This window comes from Protopterus annectens, chromosome 6.part0 (assembly GCF_019279795.1).
Source record: "Protopterus annectens isolate FY-2018-M chromosome 6.part0, PAN1.0, whole genome shotgun sequence".
Lineage (NCBI taxonomy): Eukaryota > Metazoa > Chordata > Ceratodontiformes > Protopteridae > Protopterus > Protopterus annectens.
The window spans coordinates 396508739-396523973 of NC_056737.1; the positions used below are offsets into that span (position 1 = coordinate 396508739).

Below are 15235 nucleotides of genomic sequence, written 5' to 3' on the forward strand. Positions count from 1 at the left end.
CTCGACACTCAGCTGTATCTCTGAACTTTGCAGCACAAGAAATCTGGAAAAGTCGAAATTTATTGGGGGGGGGGGCAAAAGGCCAAACAACAGGGACACATTTTAAACATTGCTTGTATAATGTTCGAAAATTGCTAGAATAAAATGCTGCATTACCACCTTACATTTCACTGCCACGACTTGAACCCAGGGGACCCCATGCAAAAGTCAAAGCAACATACCACTACGCCAAATCAGCTGTTTTGTGAAAGAGGAAGACTGAAACTTTACCATTTAGTGAATTCAGTTCTCACCATAGCACAGCTGTCAACCTCTTAGCACAAAAGACCTGAACAAAGCCAATAATGGGTGACTACAACCACCAAACATTCAGTGAATTCAGTTCTCACCATAGCTCTCAACCTCTTAGCAAATAACACCCGGACAAAGCCAGTAATGAGAGAATATAGCCCCAAACATTTTCAGTGAAATCAGTTCTTACCATAGCTCTCAACATTAGCATAAAACCTGGATGAAGCCAATAAATACCTGGATGAAGCCAATAAATACCTGAACAAAGTCAATACTGGGTGAATACAGCCCCCAAACATATTCAGTGAATTCAATTCTTACCATAACTCTGAACCCTAGCACAAAACCTGGATGAAGCCAATAATGGGGGGAATACAGTCCCAAACACAGGGATACATTTCAAATATCCATCTTGTACACTTAGAAAATTGCTAGAATAAAAGCTTGCTTTTGTTACCATACACTTTCTGAAGAAAAGAAGTCCAATATTGAAATGTGTCCATTTACATTTATTAACCAGGAAAGTCTGACTTTGAAAACAAAAAAGCAATTTTTTTTAGCAGAGGCCCAGGGAGAAACACTCCAGACATCCAAGAATATAACCAAATAATAACACTTAGCTGTCAGGCAACAAGGACACAAATGCAGAAACCACAGATTTTATGAGGAACAGAAAAGGTATGAGGGAAAATCCTGAAATATTTTTACAAATGGTGGTGGGTAGGGAATTCAGGCTCTTGCCACTTGGGCCCAAGGTACAGAGTTCAAGCCTTATTCTCTACCTACCACCATGTACACCTGGGGCATTTCACACACACACACACACACACACACACACACACACACACACACACACACACACACACACTACCTGAACGGGTCCCATCTTCCGTTCCCGCTCAAACAACTTGTCTTCCTGGCTGCATAATCCATCGTCCGTTCCCGCTCAAATATCCTGTCTTTGCTTTCACATAGCGATGATGTCAGCCCATCTAGTCTAGTTCCCGCGATGATGTCAGCACGCCTACCTGCGATCTTCTTAAAGAAGAACGCACAAAAAAATAAATGCTCAGCCACAAAAAAAAAACTGTTTGAAATGCTTAGCAGATTCCAGGGGGGTGCAAGTGCACCCCCTTGCACCTGCCTGCGGGCGCCCTTGCTCACAGCCTATCTTCCTCCTAAGTAGTAGACTCTGTATCCCAAACCAAGTGACTGCACTGCCCTTCCATCTTGTCTCCTGGATACACAGGATGTCCAGCCTCCTCCTTATCATCATGTCATCCACTTCCAAGCTCTGTCCTGTCAGTGAACCTACACTGAGTGTTGCAATTCTAAGTTCATGTTTGGTAGGTTGATGAGTTTCACATCCAGCTTTCACTCAACACAGGTATCCCAGGTAAACTAAGCTGGGAACCGGACACCAACCAACCAGTTTATTGACCCAGGGCTGCTGGGCTTTATGACCGACACAAACCGGCCAAGAGGGCCACATACATCCCTCTCACTGTTAGCATGTGTCTCTAGCATAGGTTGGAGTAGGCCAGGTCCTCCACACTGTTATCAACAGAAAATACTCATACATATTTGGCAATATTAGTCAACACTATCAGATCACCTAAAATAGATTTTTGCACCATCAAGTGGCTAGCCCTGCCAAAGTGAACAGTCTGTCATCCATGTTCTCCTATCTTGAGGATACTGTGCACCACAACTGATGCCCAAGTAGTTGGCATTTCATGGGGTGGGGGGAGTGAAGGGTTGGTCTCTACAACTCTTTCCCTAAAGTGTACCATCTAGAATCTGTACTGCTACCCACAACTCCATTCAGTATGTTTTTAGAAGGTGGGAGGAACCCCACAGAGATACAGGGAGAGCATGCAAACTCCATACAGGCATTGACCGGAGGTCAGGAGCAAACCATGTACCTGTGCATGGGAGGTGAAGACCTTAACCATTATGTCAACTGATCCCATTAATTAAGACCATTTATTAATTTATTCACCAATAAAGATAAAGTATTATCCCAAATGCGCTGCAGTTTAATGGCACACATTCATAGGTAAATATTAAGCTATTCATCTGCAGACTATTACAAGTATAACCAAAGGATAGAACCAAACTCTGTACCTTGTATCTTTAAGGTAAAGAACTTAACCATTATGCCAAACCCTCCCAGTTTTTATCCTCATCTCCAAAGGCAAAACAGATCTCTGCACCATGTGCCGTGCTTATAGCCTAAATGGTCTCCCAGAAGTGTTCAGTTACATTTTAGCTACCACAAGTTACTTCATGCCCTACTCTGTAACACTGTAGATGCTTCTGTCCAAACATGTGCACACTTTAAAGATCATGGCCCTGAAGATCTAGTCATGGAAGGAACATCAATGGAAAATGAATGGTTTGATCAACATGGGCACTGGCAGGCCAAAAGAATGTAGAACATCATCAATATAATTGAGATGAATCATTTTTTTTTCCTTAGTGAAGAGGGTCTCTGATATGCTGCTGGTCTGAGATCATTGACTCATAGCAGAGACAGTACAGGAGAAAAACTGCTCTGATAACAGTTTTATTTGGTTATTTCACTAGAAGAAGCATGGTCAAGTGATTTCACTTCAGTTCTGTTTGTTTGTTGTATAAGCAGTAAAAATATATGTACATGTACTTATATATATTATATTTACTTTGTGTATTTGCCATTTAGATCCCTCAGTCACTGTGCAGTGAAAGTTGTTCTGCAGGCTACAGGAAAGCACCTCAACCAGGCCAGCCAATCTGTTGCTTCAGCTGTATCATGTGCGCTCAAGGAGAAATGTCCAACCAGACTGGTAAGAAAACTTTTCAAGAAATCCTGTATATTACAAAATATTACAATATTATGGTGTTTTCCATGAATTCCATACTTTCCCTGAGATTTTAGAGTGTGTCTTTAGTACAAATACTGTAGCAAGGGAAACAAAAGGTAACTCCATCCATAATCCCTTTTCCCATTTTTGTACATGGGGTTAGGGTGTCACTTCAACAATGACAATCACCTAGAGCCAAGGTTTACATCACCGGGTGGCTATCCCTGCCTCAGTAGCTCTTCTACACCATACCTATGGCCATTCTATGGGAGGAAAAAGGAGCACCCAACAGAAACCCACACAAACACAGGGAGGACATGCAGACTCCGCACAGAAGGCACCCCAGCCAAGAACTCAGCCATGAAACTTGCTGTGAGCTAACAACACTATCCACTGCGTCACTGTGTATGAAATCGCATTCAGTGAAATTAAGTTAAATGTGACATGGCCATAGAAAGTCATAATTCATAAATAATGCCAAAATATTTAAGAATGACAGAGACTCAAAGACAGTAATTGTGAGCTGAAAGACCATGATGACAAAACATGGGGCCTAGATAAGCAACACATTTACAAACTCTCTAGAGCAGCCAATACAAAAAATAAAACAGAAGGAAATTGCATTAAATTATTGCAAAAAATGATACTTGATTAATTTTATGTAAAGTTTAATGTAGTAAAGTTAGATGAGGTTAATCTAGTGGCATATTTGTGTAATACTTTAATTATTTTAAAACTGCACTTTGGAAATAGAATAGTACTCATTTCTTTATGAAGGCAGAATGTAAACGTATATTCACCAGATACTTACATTTACCTTTCCTAGTGCAAAATGTATTCATTTCATGAATTCATTTGTATAAATTGGAAACTAGTCTATTTCCAAGATAATCTGAACTAAAGATTTGCTTTCTAGTACAAGTTTCCCTAAAGAGTCTTACAACACATTACAGTACTTCAAACTGCCAGAATAATTTCCAAAGTAATGTAGCAAATGCAAGCCATACAAAGAACCGTGTGATCTAAGATTCAGTAGACAAGCCTCAGCTGCTCTATAAAGCTGTCTAGCTAATCGAATACACACACAGCTGACTAGCTGTTTAGACAGGAGTAATGCGTTGTACATTCAGCCAATCACAGTTCCCAAATTTACTGACCTCAGACTAAAGTTACCTTTGTCTGATAATGTCTATCTGGTTTCCACATAAGCCACCTCCTCATGGTATTCCTCTGAGGCAGGCCCTCCTGAACAAGAAGAGGCCAGATTTAGATTTTAGTTAATCTTTAAGAAGTCACAGGTAGTTAGTTACTAGGTTTTCAGTCCAGGGGACCACTGTTGGCAATAGCAAAAAATTCCCAGCTGCCCCCAAGCACTGTCTGGTTAAGTGACTTGCTCAGGTTCACACAGTAGACAAAAGTGGGCTTAAGGAATCAAAACCTGTACCACAGGGACTACTCCCAACTGCTGCATTCTCTTCATAATTAAAGGATGTCTTTTCTACATTACCTGTTATTGGGTGGCACAGCAGTGAGGTGGGTACCATTATCACCTCACAGCAAGAGAATCTCTGGTTCTGTTCTCAGATTGGGGTACCTTTTGTGTGGATTCTGCATGTCCTCCCTGTGTTTGCATGGATTTTCTCTGAGTGATTTGGTTTCCTCCTACATTTCAAAGACATGCAGTAGGTGGACTGGATACACCAAACTGGTTGTAGATGTGAATGTGCGTGTGTATGTGTATATAGTATGTAATAACAACTGAGGCAAGGGATAGCCATCCAGCAATGTGAACATTAGGTGTTGATGTGCAAAAATGGGGAAAAGTAGTTGTGGATGGATGGATTTTCTACATTACCTATGCCTGCTGGGTGATTGTTTACATTAGGACACACCATCATACTTCGCGCAGGTGTGGGTGGTGTCAACTTGATTAACACCCCAGTGGGCTGTTAGTTAAGTGCGACACTTTCTATTGTTATTCTTATTCTTTACTTTTTGAAAATGTCTAAGAAGGTTAAACTGTAAAAAAATGGAAACTCTAATGGAGATTACTGAGTTAATGTCAGTGAAAGACAGCCACACCCATCCAGCAAGGGGGGCTGTTGTCCCCTGCATCCCCTGCTTTACACAGTTTTAAGTACCTTACAGTCATTCTGGGGGGGGTACCGGGGGTGTAAGTCCCCCAATAGATGTTATGCTTTTTTGTTAATCTCATCTTCTTATGAAGAGAAACAAGTATTTCTTAAAAAATAAAGAGTTATGTCATTTTACGGCCAGCACTTCACATCTGGGGTTGTACTTGCTACTGCACATCCTGGTGTGTCCTAATACAAACAACGGTCACCTGCTGTAGTGTATAACAATCCCTAAAGTAAGTCTATCATCCACAAGTCCAGAACTTCTCCAAAGTCACTTTATCCCTATCCCCTCTGTTTCAACTGCTGTAGTAAATGCTCACCCCAAAGAATACAGGAGTGTAAACAGACTGGATAGACTCATGTGAAACCAATAACTGACTGCAGATATAATCATCAGACTATTCATGACCATTATTACTGCTTAGCACTATCAAGTTATATTCATGTGAGTAACTCGTACTATGGATTTTATTTATTGATTGATTTATTAATGACTAGACAGATTTTAACTGAGCTTATGGCAGTTTTAAAGTGGGATCTGAAGACATGAGATGGTATTTATACTAATACACTTTAAGATAGCACATGTGGAGAAATTCCCCTGTTTGTCATTTGTTATGCATTATCCTTTGACCATGATGAATAACAGTGGCCACAAAGGAGTTGGCTTTATGGGTCTATAGAATGAAAGACATAGTATAGCAATTAAAGATTATGTGTACTGAAATAATGTGGACATCTAATAAAATAAGGAACCACATGATCCAGAAAAAGTCTGAGAAGAAGATAAAAAAAAAATGTTATGAAGCACTCTTTCCTTCCTACAGTAGTTTTCTGCTAGGCCAGATCATGCATTCCTATAGGAAATATACATGAATGTTAAGAGAGTGTTAAAGACAGCCACTGAATTCAGTACTTCTGGATATATTCTGGAACAATTCCATAGAGATAAACAACTAGATTAATAAATTATCCAGAAACCATATGATGATACTAAATGTAAATTTCTTTATTACAAAAAAACAAACATACAAGCTTTCTCACTCTATTCCACTTTACCAAGTAAAAAGCATTGTGTTAAGTAGTTACATGGTAATTTAATAATCAGGTAAGATATTACATCACTAATTAATCCTTAAAAAGAGTTTTTGCTTTCAAAACTGATGTATAGTTAGAAAATAATTTAATCCTGATGTGTGAGTTGCAGCATTATTTATATTTAGACATTTCTGTTCTATCAACAATATATCATCCTCTCTTACTTAAAAAGAATTGCTGTAACACACAAAACATAAAATCATGGTTAAGTAATTTTTCTATAGTATGGTTCACTAATGCATTCTTGTTAAAGCATTTACTAATGCTGGAGGGGGATGTACATCTGGCACAAATGAAGGAAGTCTTTCTTGCTCAGGGTCACCATATCAAGGAGATTGACAGAGCTATAGAAAGAACAAAACAGTTATCCAAAGAACACTGGCTCCATTATAAGGACAGGGCATGCCAGTGACAGGGCTACATTAATAATGTCATCCAGACCTTAAAAAATTACAAATTTACAAGGGATCTTCAACCAATATTCAGAAGTGCAACAATCTGGGAAACATTTTTCAGGAACTCCCACTATTGTCTTTTAAACAACCAACTAAAATACAGAACTTCATTCTAAGAATAAGACCAAGACCAGAAGAAAATGTGGTTACAAAAATGTCATAAATCCCTGTAATCAACAAAGATGCAAATCATGTCAGATGATTAGTACTGCTACCAGCATAACTTCATAAAATAGACAACTAAGGACAGGGTTTTTACATGAAGGCAGTTCATCTAACCAAAAGCAGGTAATGTCCACAGACAGATTATATAGGAGAGACAGGACAGATAACGTAAACCAAAATGAATGGGCTTGGATACACACCGTTACTTTCGGAATGACTCACAAGCCAGTGGGATTATGCTTTTCCCTGGCTGATCATTCTGTATCAGACATTTTGTTGCAGCTCTTCAAGTACTTTTCTGTGTACCTCTACAAAGACAGACAATGGAAGTAAGATCATGCAAGCATTCAAAACAAAGGTTAATGGTTTGAAGTCCGATTTAGTTTCATGAAGCATTATGACACTTATGATTTTATCTTTGTGGACACATATTAGATATTCTAAAGGGCATGAATGCCTGTTAAACTGGAAATGTTTGATTTTATGCAGACGGTTTCAAAGATAACAGTACTAGAAACACTGTTGTGGTATAGCATAGTGTTGGCAGTGGCTTCTTTACACATTGCCAAATTACTTTTCATCAAAAATCAGGTATCTGACATACAAGACACCAACAAACAGAATGCTGATCACTGTTTTATATAGGAAATGACTGTTGGTATGATTTTCTAATGTGCACTGGCAATAATTACTTTATTTTGTGAAATTTCTTTCTTTTTTGTGCTTGTTCAACTATGGAGATGTCATATATAAGATGGGGTGTGGGGGGGTTGGTCTCCATATCAGGGGGTGCATTGGAGCTATTAACCTGGAGAAAATGCTTACAGTTTAGTTTCCACCCTGTTTGTTTTGGCATTAGTTTTTGACATTTTGACTTGTTGAGTTTTTGGAGTTTGGGTTTCAGCAGTGGAAGAGCTGGCAGATGTCTTTTATTCATGCAGAAAGAGTAGTTAACATCATATAAGGTTGAAATTAAAATCTGAATGCTAGTAATTATAAGCTTGACAGTTGTTTAGACCTGTAATATTTAAGGATGGGCAGGGTGTCTGTTCACACATATCCATATATGTAACTTAAATGTAGCCACATTTTCTAACCTAGAAAATCTTATTCTCTTGATAGTTACTGCTTTTTTTCTATTACATACCATTTTGACATGGACATTACTGTTATTTTATACATATATATATATATATATATATATATATATTGATTTTTTTAAGCATGACAGATCCCATTCTAAGACTAGTATGCCACTACTTTTTGTCTTTCCTTATGTGAGTTTAACGTATCCTCCTGCACATCTCTGTTTGTTGTGATTTATTTTCCCATTATGTGAGATGAACCCATGCTGGGTGTTTTTCTCCTGCATGTCCACTGTTTCTGATGTTTCACTCGGTGATGAGGTTCACTTTTACAGCATACCATGATGACCCATCTTCAGTTTTACAACAGGCTATTTCTCTTCTTCACCTTAATGGCATGCCATGAACCTTGCCTTCTGTGGTTTCAGGCTGATGCATATGCAGATACAGATACACACTACATCTATCTTTGAGTTTTCTGTGCCACGGTTCTGAGCGTGACAGCTGTACACACAGAGTTTTTTGTTTCTTTGTTTTCTTTACACTGGCATTTTTTCATGTCTTTTTTAAATAATGGAAAAAAGTATGTACTCTCTCCCTCCTACATAGGTTCAAGTAAGCATTAAAGTACTGTATGTATATTCAGTAACTTAATGATGCTTGTTGAAAAGATCCTCTTAATCCAAATTCTTCACTTTTACATAAGCCTATGGCCGTTATTCACTTTTACAGCAAATCATTCACCCTGCCTTCTAAGTTTTCATTCTGCTGTACATACAGTTACAGGTCCACTCTACATCTGTCTTTGAACTGTCTGTGTCATAGTTCTAAGCATTTCAGTTGCTCACAGAGATTTTTTTTCATTGGTATTGTCTCCTTTAGCCATTGGTAAAGGAATAATGAACTCCCCACCCTCTTTCTAGGCACAAGTGGGTATTAAAGCAGTGGTGTCAGATCAGTAACTTGCTAGCTCCAGTATGAAAAGCACGTTAGTCTAAAAGCTTGAAAATTTCTACTGGTCCTGTAAGGGGTAACACATGACCTCTAATCCAGTGTTGACCACAAAGGGAAAGATTCAGACCTGATTGTCAAATACAGACCACTTGCCCTATGAAACAAATATAGACCTTTAACCCTATAAAATTCCCTCATAGAATACAACAAAGTCTGGTCCACAGACCATTCCTTGTTGGGTCAACAATCAATACTGTTGTAATTGGTTCAGCAATATCCATATTTATGGGGACATGATAAAATGAACTATTTAGTAGTATGGATTAAAAATTATTCTGGTGTGGCAGCTAAGGATATGATGTAAAAGACTAAACAAAAGATAATACAAAAACTGAGAAAAATTGAAGCTTTGTTATATGGATATGGATAGTAAGATTCAAGCAGTCAAAATGATTTTAGTCCCTTTAGTCTTATACACAGTTCAGGCATATTTTTATCAACCAGAGAAGTTGTGGATAGCAATTAATAAAAAGCTGAAGGACTATCTTGGGGGGAGGTGGATGGCAAGGGTCAAGTGGGATAAGCTGATTCTTCTAGTAGAACAGGGCAGATTGGGATTACCTGATTTAAAGAGGTATTTCAGAGCTACACAGTTAAGGCTCCTACATGTAGCACAAGCAGAAACCTGTAATTCAAAGTGGAAAGGGATGACATTGAAACAGGGGGACAGCTCAAGAAACAAAGAGAGACTGGAATTTTGGATGCAGGCCTTTAAGGAGAATAACAATAATAATACAGAATATTATATCCATAAAGTAGCAGAAACTATTCTAAGAACTTAGCCAACACATGAATGGAGAAAGGAGATTCTGCCAATATGGATGACTGCAATTAAGGATATAGACAATAGGCAAGAGAGGGCTGGAACGTAGTGGAGAAAAACGACAAAGGAACCAAGGTATTAGTAGCAAATAACTAGAGAGGGAAATGTAATAGAATGGGAAGATGCCAAGACCTTATTTGGACTGCAGGTTAGAGATTGCCTTCCCTATCAAGGACTGATATCAGAGTATAGGCAAAGAGAAAGAAATAGGGGGGGGGTCCTAAATGAAAGACCAGCACTGGTATAGTTTTTAGTGGAATTTAGAACAGAAGGTGCCATTAAAAAAGGAATAATTAGTAGAGTGTATAAAATATTGCACCATAACTATAAGAATCAATCAGAGGAGGTTAAAAAGGATTGGGAAGAGACATTGGATAAGCAATCCTCAAAAGAACAATGGGAGGATATATGTATGTCTCCCAAATATGTAACAAAAATCTAGAAGATTTAAGATTTTTGCTTGGAAATATTTACATAAATATTTTTATATCCCAAGTAGGCTACAGAGAATTTTTCCTCAGGTAGACAGCACATGTTAGAGGTGTGGCAGGGAAGAAAGAAATGCTTGGGAACATATTTTCTGGGAGTGTGGTGGGTTGGCAGACTTTAAAGATTCCCTGCGGGATGCACTGTCAGAGATGCTGGGTGGGTGGATTGGTGTGATGACGGAGATGATTTTTCTGAGCTATGATACAGAATCAGAATTGCCTAAACATGGCAAGGCCTTGCTGTCTCTAATTATGGTGGCTGCCAAAAAATCAATTACTAGAAAATGGAAATCAAAATCTAAACCAATGATATTAAAAGTAGTGAATATAATAACAGAGATAAAACAACTGGAATTGAGATCTTTAGAAAAGAGTAAGAGCAAACTACATAGGAAAAATGGGAATTGTGGGAACAATACATACAGGGGAGGAATGAAGTTTAAAAGAAGGCAGGACTTAATTGAGCTATGTAATGTTTGAATGAGAATGATTGGGTAGACTATAAGTGATGTATAATGCTTGCAACTAGGATTGTGTTGGTGTGGTTTGTTTGCATTTATATAAATGTATGACTGCTTATGTCATAAGTGATGGTTTAATAAAGATGTTTCTTGTTTAAAAAAAGGGGCAGGAATTGAATAATTTATGTAATGCTGTTTAGGTTATATGATATATAGCAATATATGTGAAGTATAAAGTGTGTTAATGTTAATTTAATACAGTTTGATTACTTTTGTATAAATGTAAATGTGCCTATGTCACAAGTGATAATTCAATAAAGGTGTTAAAAAACAATCAATACTGTTGGACACCCAAGACAACTTTCTGGCTACACATTGTGTAGATACTGCAGAGATCCATATCACCAAAACAGTCTATGAAAAATCTGAGTAAAGGAATCGTCTTGTTAAATGTTCATTAAATCTTGATGCAGACAGAACATTTGATCTAATGCATTATTTGCTATTTCCAAAAATACTATAACATGCAGATGAGAGACAAACTTCCATTTATTGGTTTTACAATGCCAAAAAAAAAAAATGCACATAACAAATTAAGTAAGACAGAAGCCTATACCAAACCCAAAATGTCTCCACTTGTCACTACCTCAGTTGTTTAGAGTTTTCATTATTAATAACACTAATAATAATATATATATATATATATATATACACACACATAGATACATGGTTCCCATACATTTTACAGAAGGATGTATATTTGTTCAACAAACACAGAAATTTGATTTAATGTCAATGGTGCTGATAACCGAACAATGAATATGTCAACAGTATGGATGACCGAATGGTGGATATGTTGATGGTATGGAATGTTAGATTGTCGATACAGGTAAGTGGGGTTGGAGGGTTGAGACCGTATGTGTGTGTGTGTGTGTGTGTGTGTGTGTGTGTGTGTGTGTGTGTGTGTGTGTGTGTGTTTATGTGAGTTAGGGTTAGGGTCGAGGATGAGTAAAGGATGGGTGTAGTGTTTTTTTGTGCAAGTCTGCGTATTTTAGGGTAAGGGCAAGGGTTAGGTTAAGGGATAGAGCTAGTTTTGTTTGTGTGGGTTTGTGAAAGTTTGTGTGTCTGAGTCTGTCTTGTGTAGTGGCAGTATTACAGGAAGGTTTTAATGATGTTAAAGTGTAGGGTTAGGGTTGGGGAAAAGGGCAGTGTTAGGGTTAGCACCCCTTACTAAGGTGATGCAGGAGGCTGGGTTATCTGTAGAGATTAACAGATCATATCATTGATACTAGATTAGCTTCCTTTCTGCTACTTCCTCACTAATTCCTTTATTCTCTTATTATTACAAGGATACCTAACTCTGCATTAAACAAATGCTGCAAACTCTCCCAGTATCATTTTTCATGGAATCAGTCTGAAAACTTGCAAATGGACAGAACTTCACTATTGCACACCACATACCATATTGTGCTGTGTGGTAGTGGGAGTGGGAGTCACGACTTGTCTTATGTGTGTTTGTTTAAAAGGATAGGTTTATGTATCTATTTACAGGGCTTTTATTGCAATAATGTTGCAGGGTGGGAATCAGTGTGAATTTCCTTGTACTTTTAAGTGAAAGAGCTTTGTGCTTTTCCTTCCTTTGTTTCTATAAAGATTAGTGGTATGCCACTGGAGTTTTTTATGGCATATATGTTTCGAACAGCATAAAAGTAAAGGTACATATCTCTGTTTGGCTAGTGTAAAGATAAATCTGAATGTGTCACAATGAATATTTACCATTTTATACTGTTTGAGACAGCATAAATAGCACTCATAATTTAGCTGAGTATCGTGTTAGATATGCAATTTATTTTTTACAAAAGAAACCTCTGAGGTTTAACTCTAAGTGACATGGGATCTTTAACACCCACTAACATGTCCAGAAGAGACTAGGGTTTAATATCTCATCTAAAAGATGGCATCTCAGCAGTACCACTCCATAATTCACTAATTTCTAACTGGTCGCCTCTCTCAGGGAAATTCACAGAAATGACTCAGTAAGCCTGCACATCTAAAGTTAAAGCAGATTTTATTTATGTTAACATAAAGCAGTGTGGAAGCAGATAAGCAGTCATATGTTGTCCATAGGTGGTTACTAGGCTATGGGCACTTGGGCCTTTATAAGCCTAGCCATGTTATACCCTTGTTCCCTTATTGACCAAGTTGTACGGTCTATATTTGCAGCATGAGTCTATGATCAGCACTGACTGCCCTTACCCAAGAGGGACATAGTTGACACCCCCAGGGTAAATTTATGGTATCCCATCCAGTTGTCTAAGATACACTTAAATAGGGTCATTGAGGAGCTCTGTTTTACGTGAAATGGGAGTTTATTCCAGAGGAGTGGCAATCTCTAGTAGACATAGCTGTCTCTCCAGCATGTCCTGTTAATATCACAGGCTAGGTTAAGATACCTAGAATGAGTGAATCTTGTCCTATCTGACTTGCAGATGTGCAGCATCTCCATTAGAGCAGGATCACAGACTGCTTTGTATGCCAGGCACAAGTCGCCTCTCAGCAGCCTATAAGATGCAGAGTACAGTGACAGGGCCTTCAGTCTGTCCATGTAGGTCATGTTTTGAAGGCCCTGAATTTTCTTTCTGAGAAACCTCTGAGGTCTCTTCAGGTGTCGCAGGTGTCTGGTGAGGTACATACAGAAGGGAGTATTGTTCTCTATTAGTGGTCTGATGAGGGATGAGTACAGGGGAGTTATAACATCTTTAGCTCTGGTTGTTATAACTCCCCCTGTCTGGCCAATTGGGGCAGCCCTTGAATTTCCACCAGTGTCCTGGAAGTAAGAATAGGTTCTGATCATTGGAACCTAACTGAAGAAAGGAAGTATGAGATACTCATGTGTGTGCCAGTATTCAAGGACAGCCCGTGTCTTTCAATAAGTATTTTTGAACTTTGTTTAACTATAGCTCTTTCATGGAAATTCACCTTTTAGAAAGAAAAGAAAAGCCTGCTTTCATACTTGTGAAAGTTATTTTGCATAATTACATATATGGTAGTCTCCCCTGGGTAGGGTTCGGGGGGGGGGGGGTTGACAACCAACAAAATTAACAGTCTATTGTGGTCATGTGTTTTAGCCACAGTATGCTTCAAGATGTCACTTTTGATCAAACAGCATCTGAATGCCACCTCAGTAGTGTATGGCACAGCTTGACTGTTCTGGTAGCAGACAGATGTTGGCATTGTCATTGTCATTGCACTTTCTACTCTGTGTTCAAATGGAGGATGTAATCTTAACAGAAAAGCTTGCTGTCCACAAAGCTATTACCTATGTCATGATCTTGTATCTGACACATATCTGCTTCTGACCATGTCTCTAGCCACAAGTGAACATGGATTTAAGGTGAGAGGGGGAAGCTTGTCTATTCATACAGCAGTAGGTTTTGAATGTTTTGAGCTTAAGCCAAGAGCTGATAGATAGGAGTTGGCTCCCCAAAGAGAGCCAAAGTGAAGACTGAATTTTTTTAAGGCCTAAACTTAGCAAAGAAGTTATCAGTCACAAGACACATTAAAGATATAGTATTCATACAATTGGCACTGTAATCAGTCAAGAGATATGACTGAAAATGGGGTAAACGTTTTATTTACTAATTTTTAAAAGTTAATACATTACACATAACTTCTAAAGTGACATCATACCCATTGTTTTAATTATAAAGAAAAGCTTATTCTGACTGGTATTCAATGGTTACTTGTCATGACTAAGAAACTAACTGATATAAAAAGTATCTGACTTTACAGCATCCACTGTTTTTTTTAGTAGTTTAAAATCCATATCTGACACAATGGGGCCAATTTCAAAAAACTTGCCCTCAGTGCAAGTGATCCCTTACACTGAGAGCAGGTCTTTTGGAATCTGGTCTATGCTGCAAACCTGTTTATGGATAGACCTTACACTTAAGTAAGTCACTTATACTCACAGCAGATCTTTGATATCAGAAAAGACTTATACACAGAGCAATTATTTTGGTTCATTGTGACATAATCATAAAGGCTTTCACAGTAAACATCTTATATAAAAGCCTTTTTGGATTTAGGCATGCAACTATATATATATATTTATTATTTATTTAACTATTCTTAAATTTATTTTAATCCACTTTATTAAAATATTTAAGATAACAGTTTAAAGTAAACATCCAACCAAAAATGCCACTTTTAAAGAAATGTTACATGAATAATTTATTGCTAACAGTAAGTATATAAATAAATAAATAAATAAATAAATAAATAAATAAACAATATTACATTTTATTAAAGCATGTTGTTAGCACCATGAGCAAATTAAATCATATTTTGTTTTAAAATTTGTATCAAATA

The 15235-nt window shown here is 37.8% G+C and overlaps 1 protein-coding gene across 1 annotated transcript in view; it reads left to right on the top strand.

The window, feature by feature from the left end:
- Nucleotides 1-15235, top strand: part of LOC122803848 (vomeronasal type-2 receptor 26-like) — a 42795-nt gene that overhangs the window by 20077 nt on the left and 7483 nt on the right. Inside the window, exon 2 of the mRNA XM_044073530.1 lies at nt 2996-3119. Within this exon, the coding sequence (XP_043929465.1) occupies nt 2996-3119 (124 nt within the window). The remainder of the gene's footprint in view (nt 1-2995; nt 3120-15235) is intronic.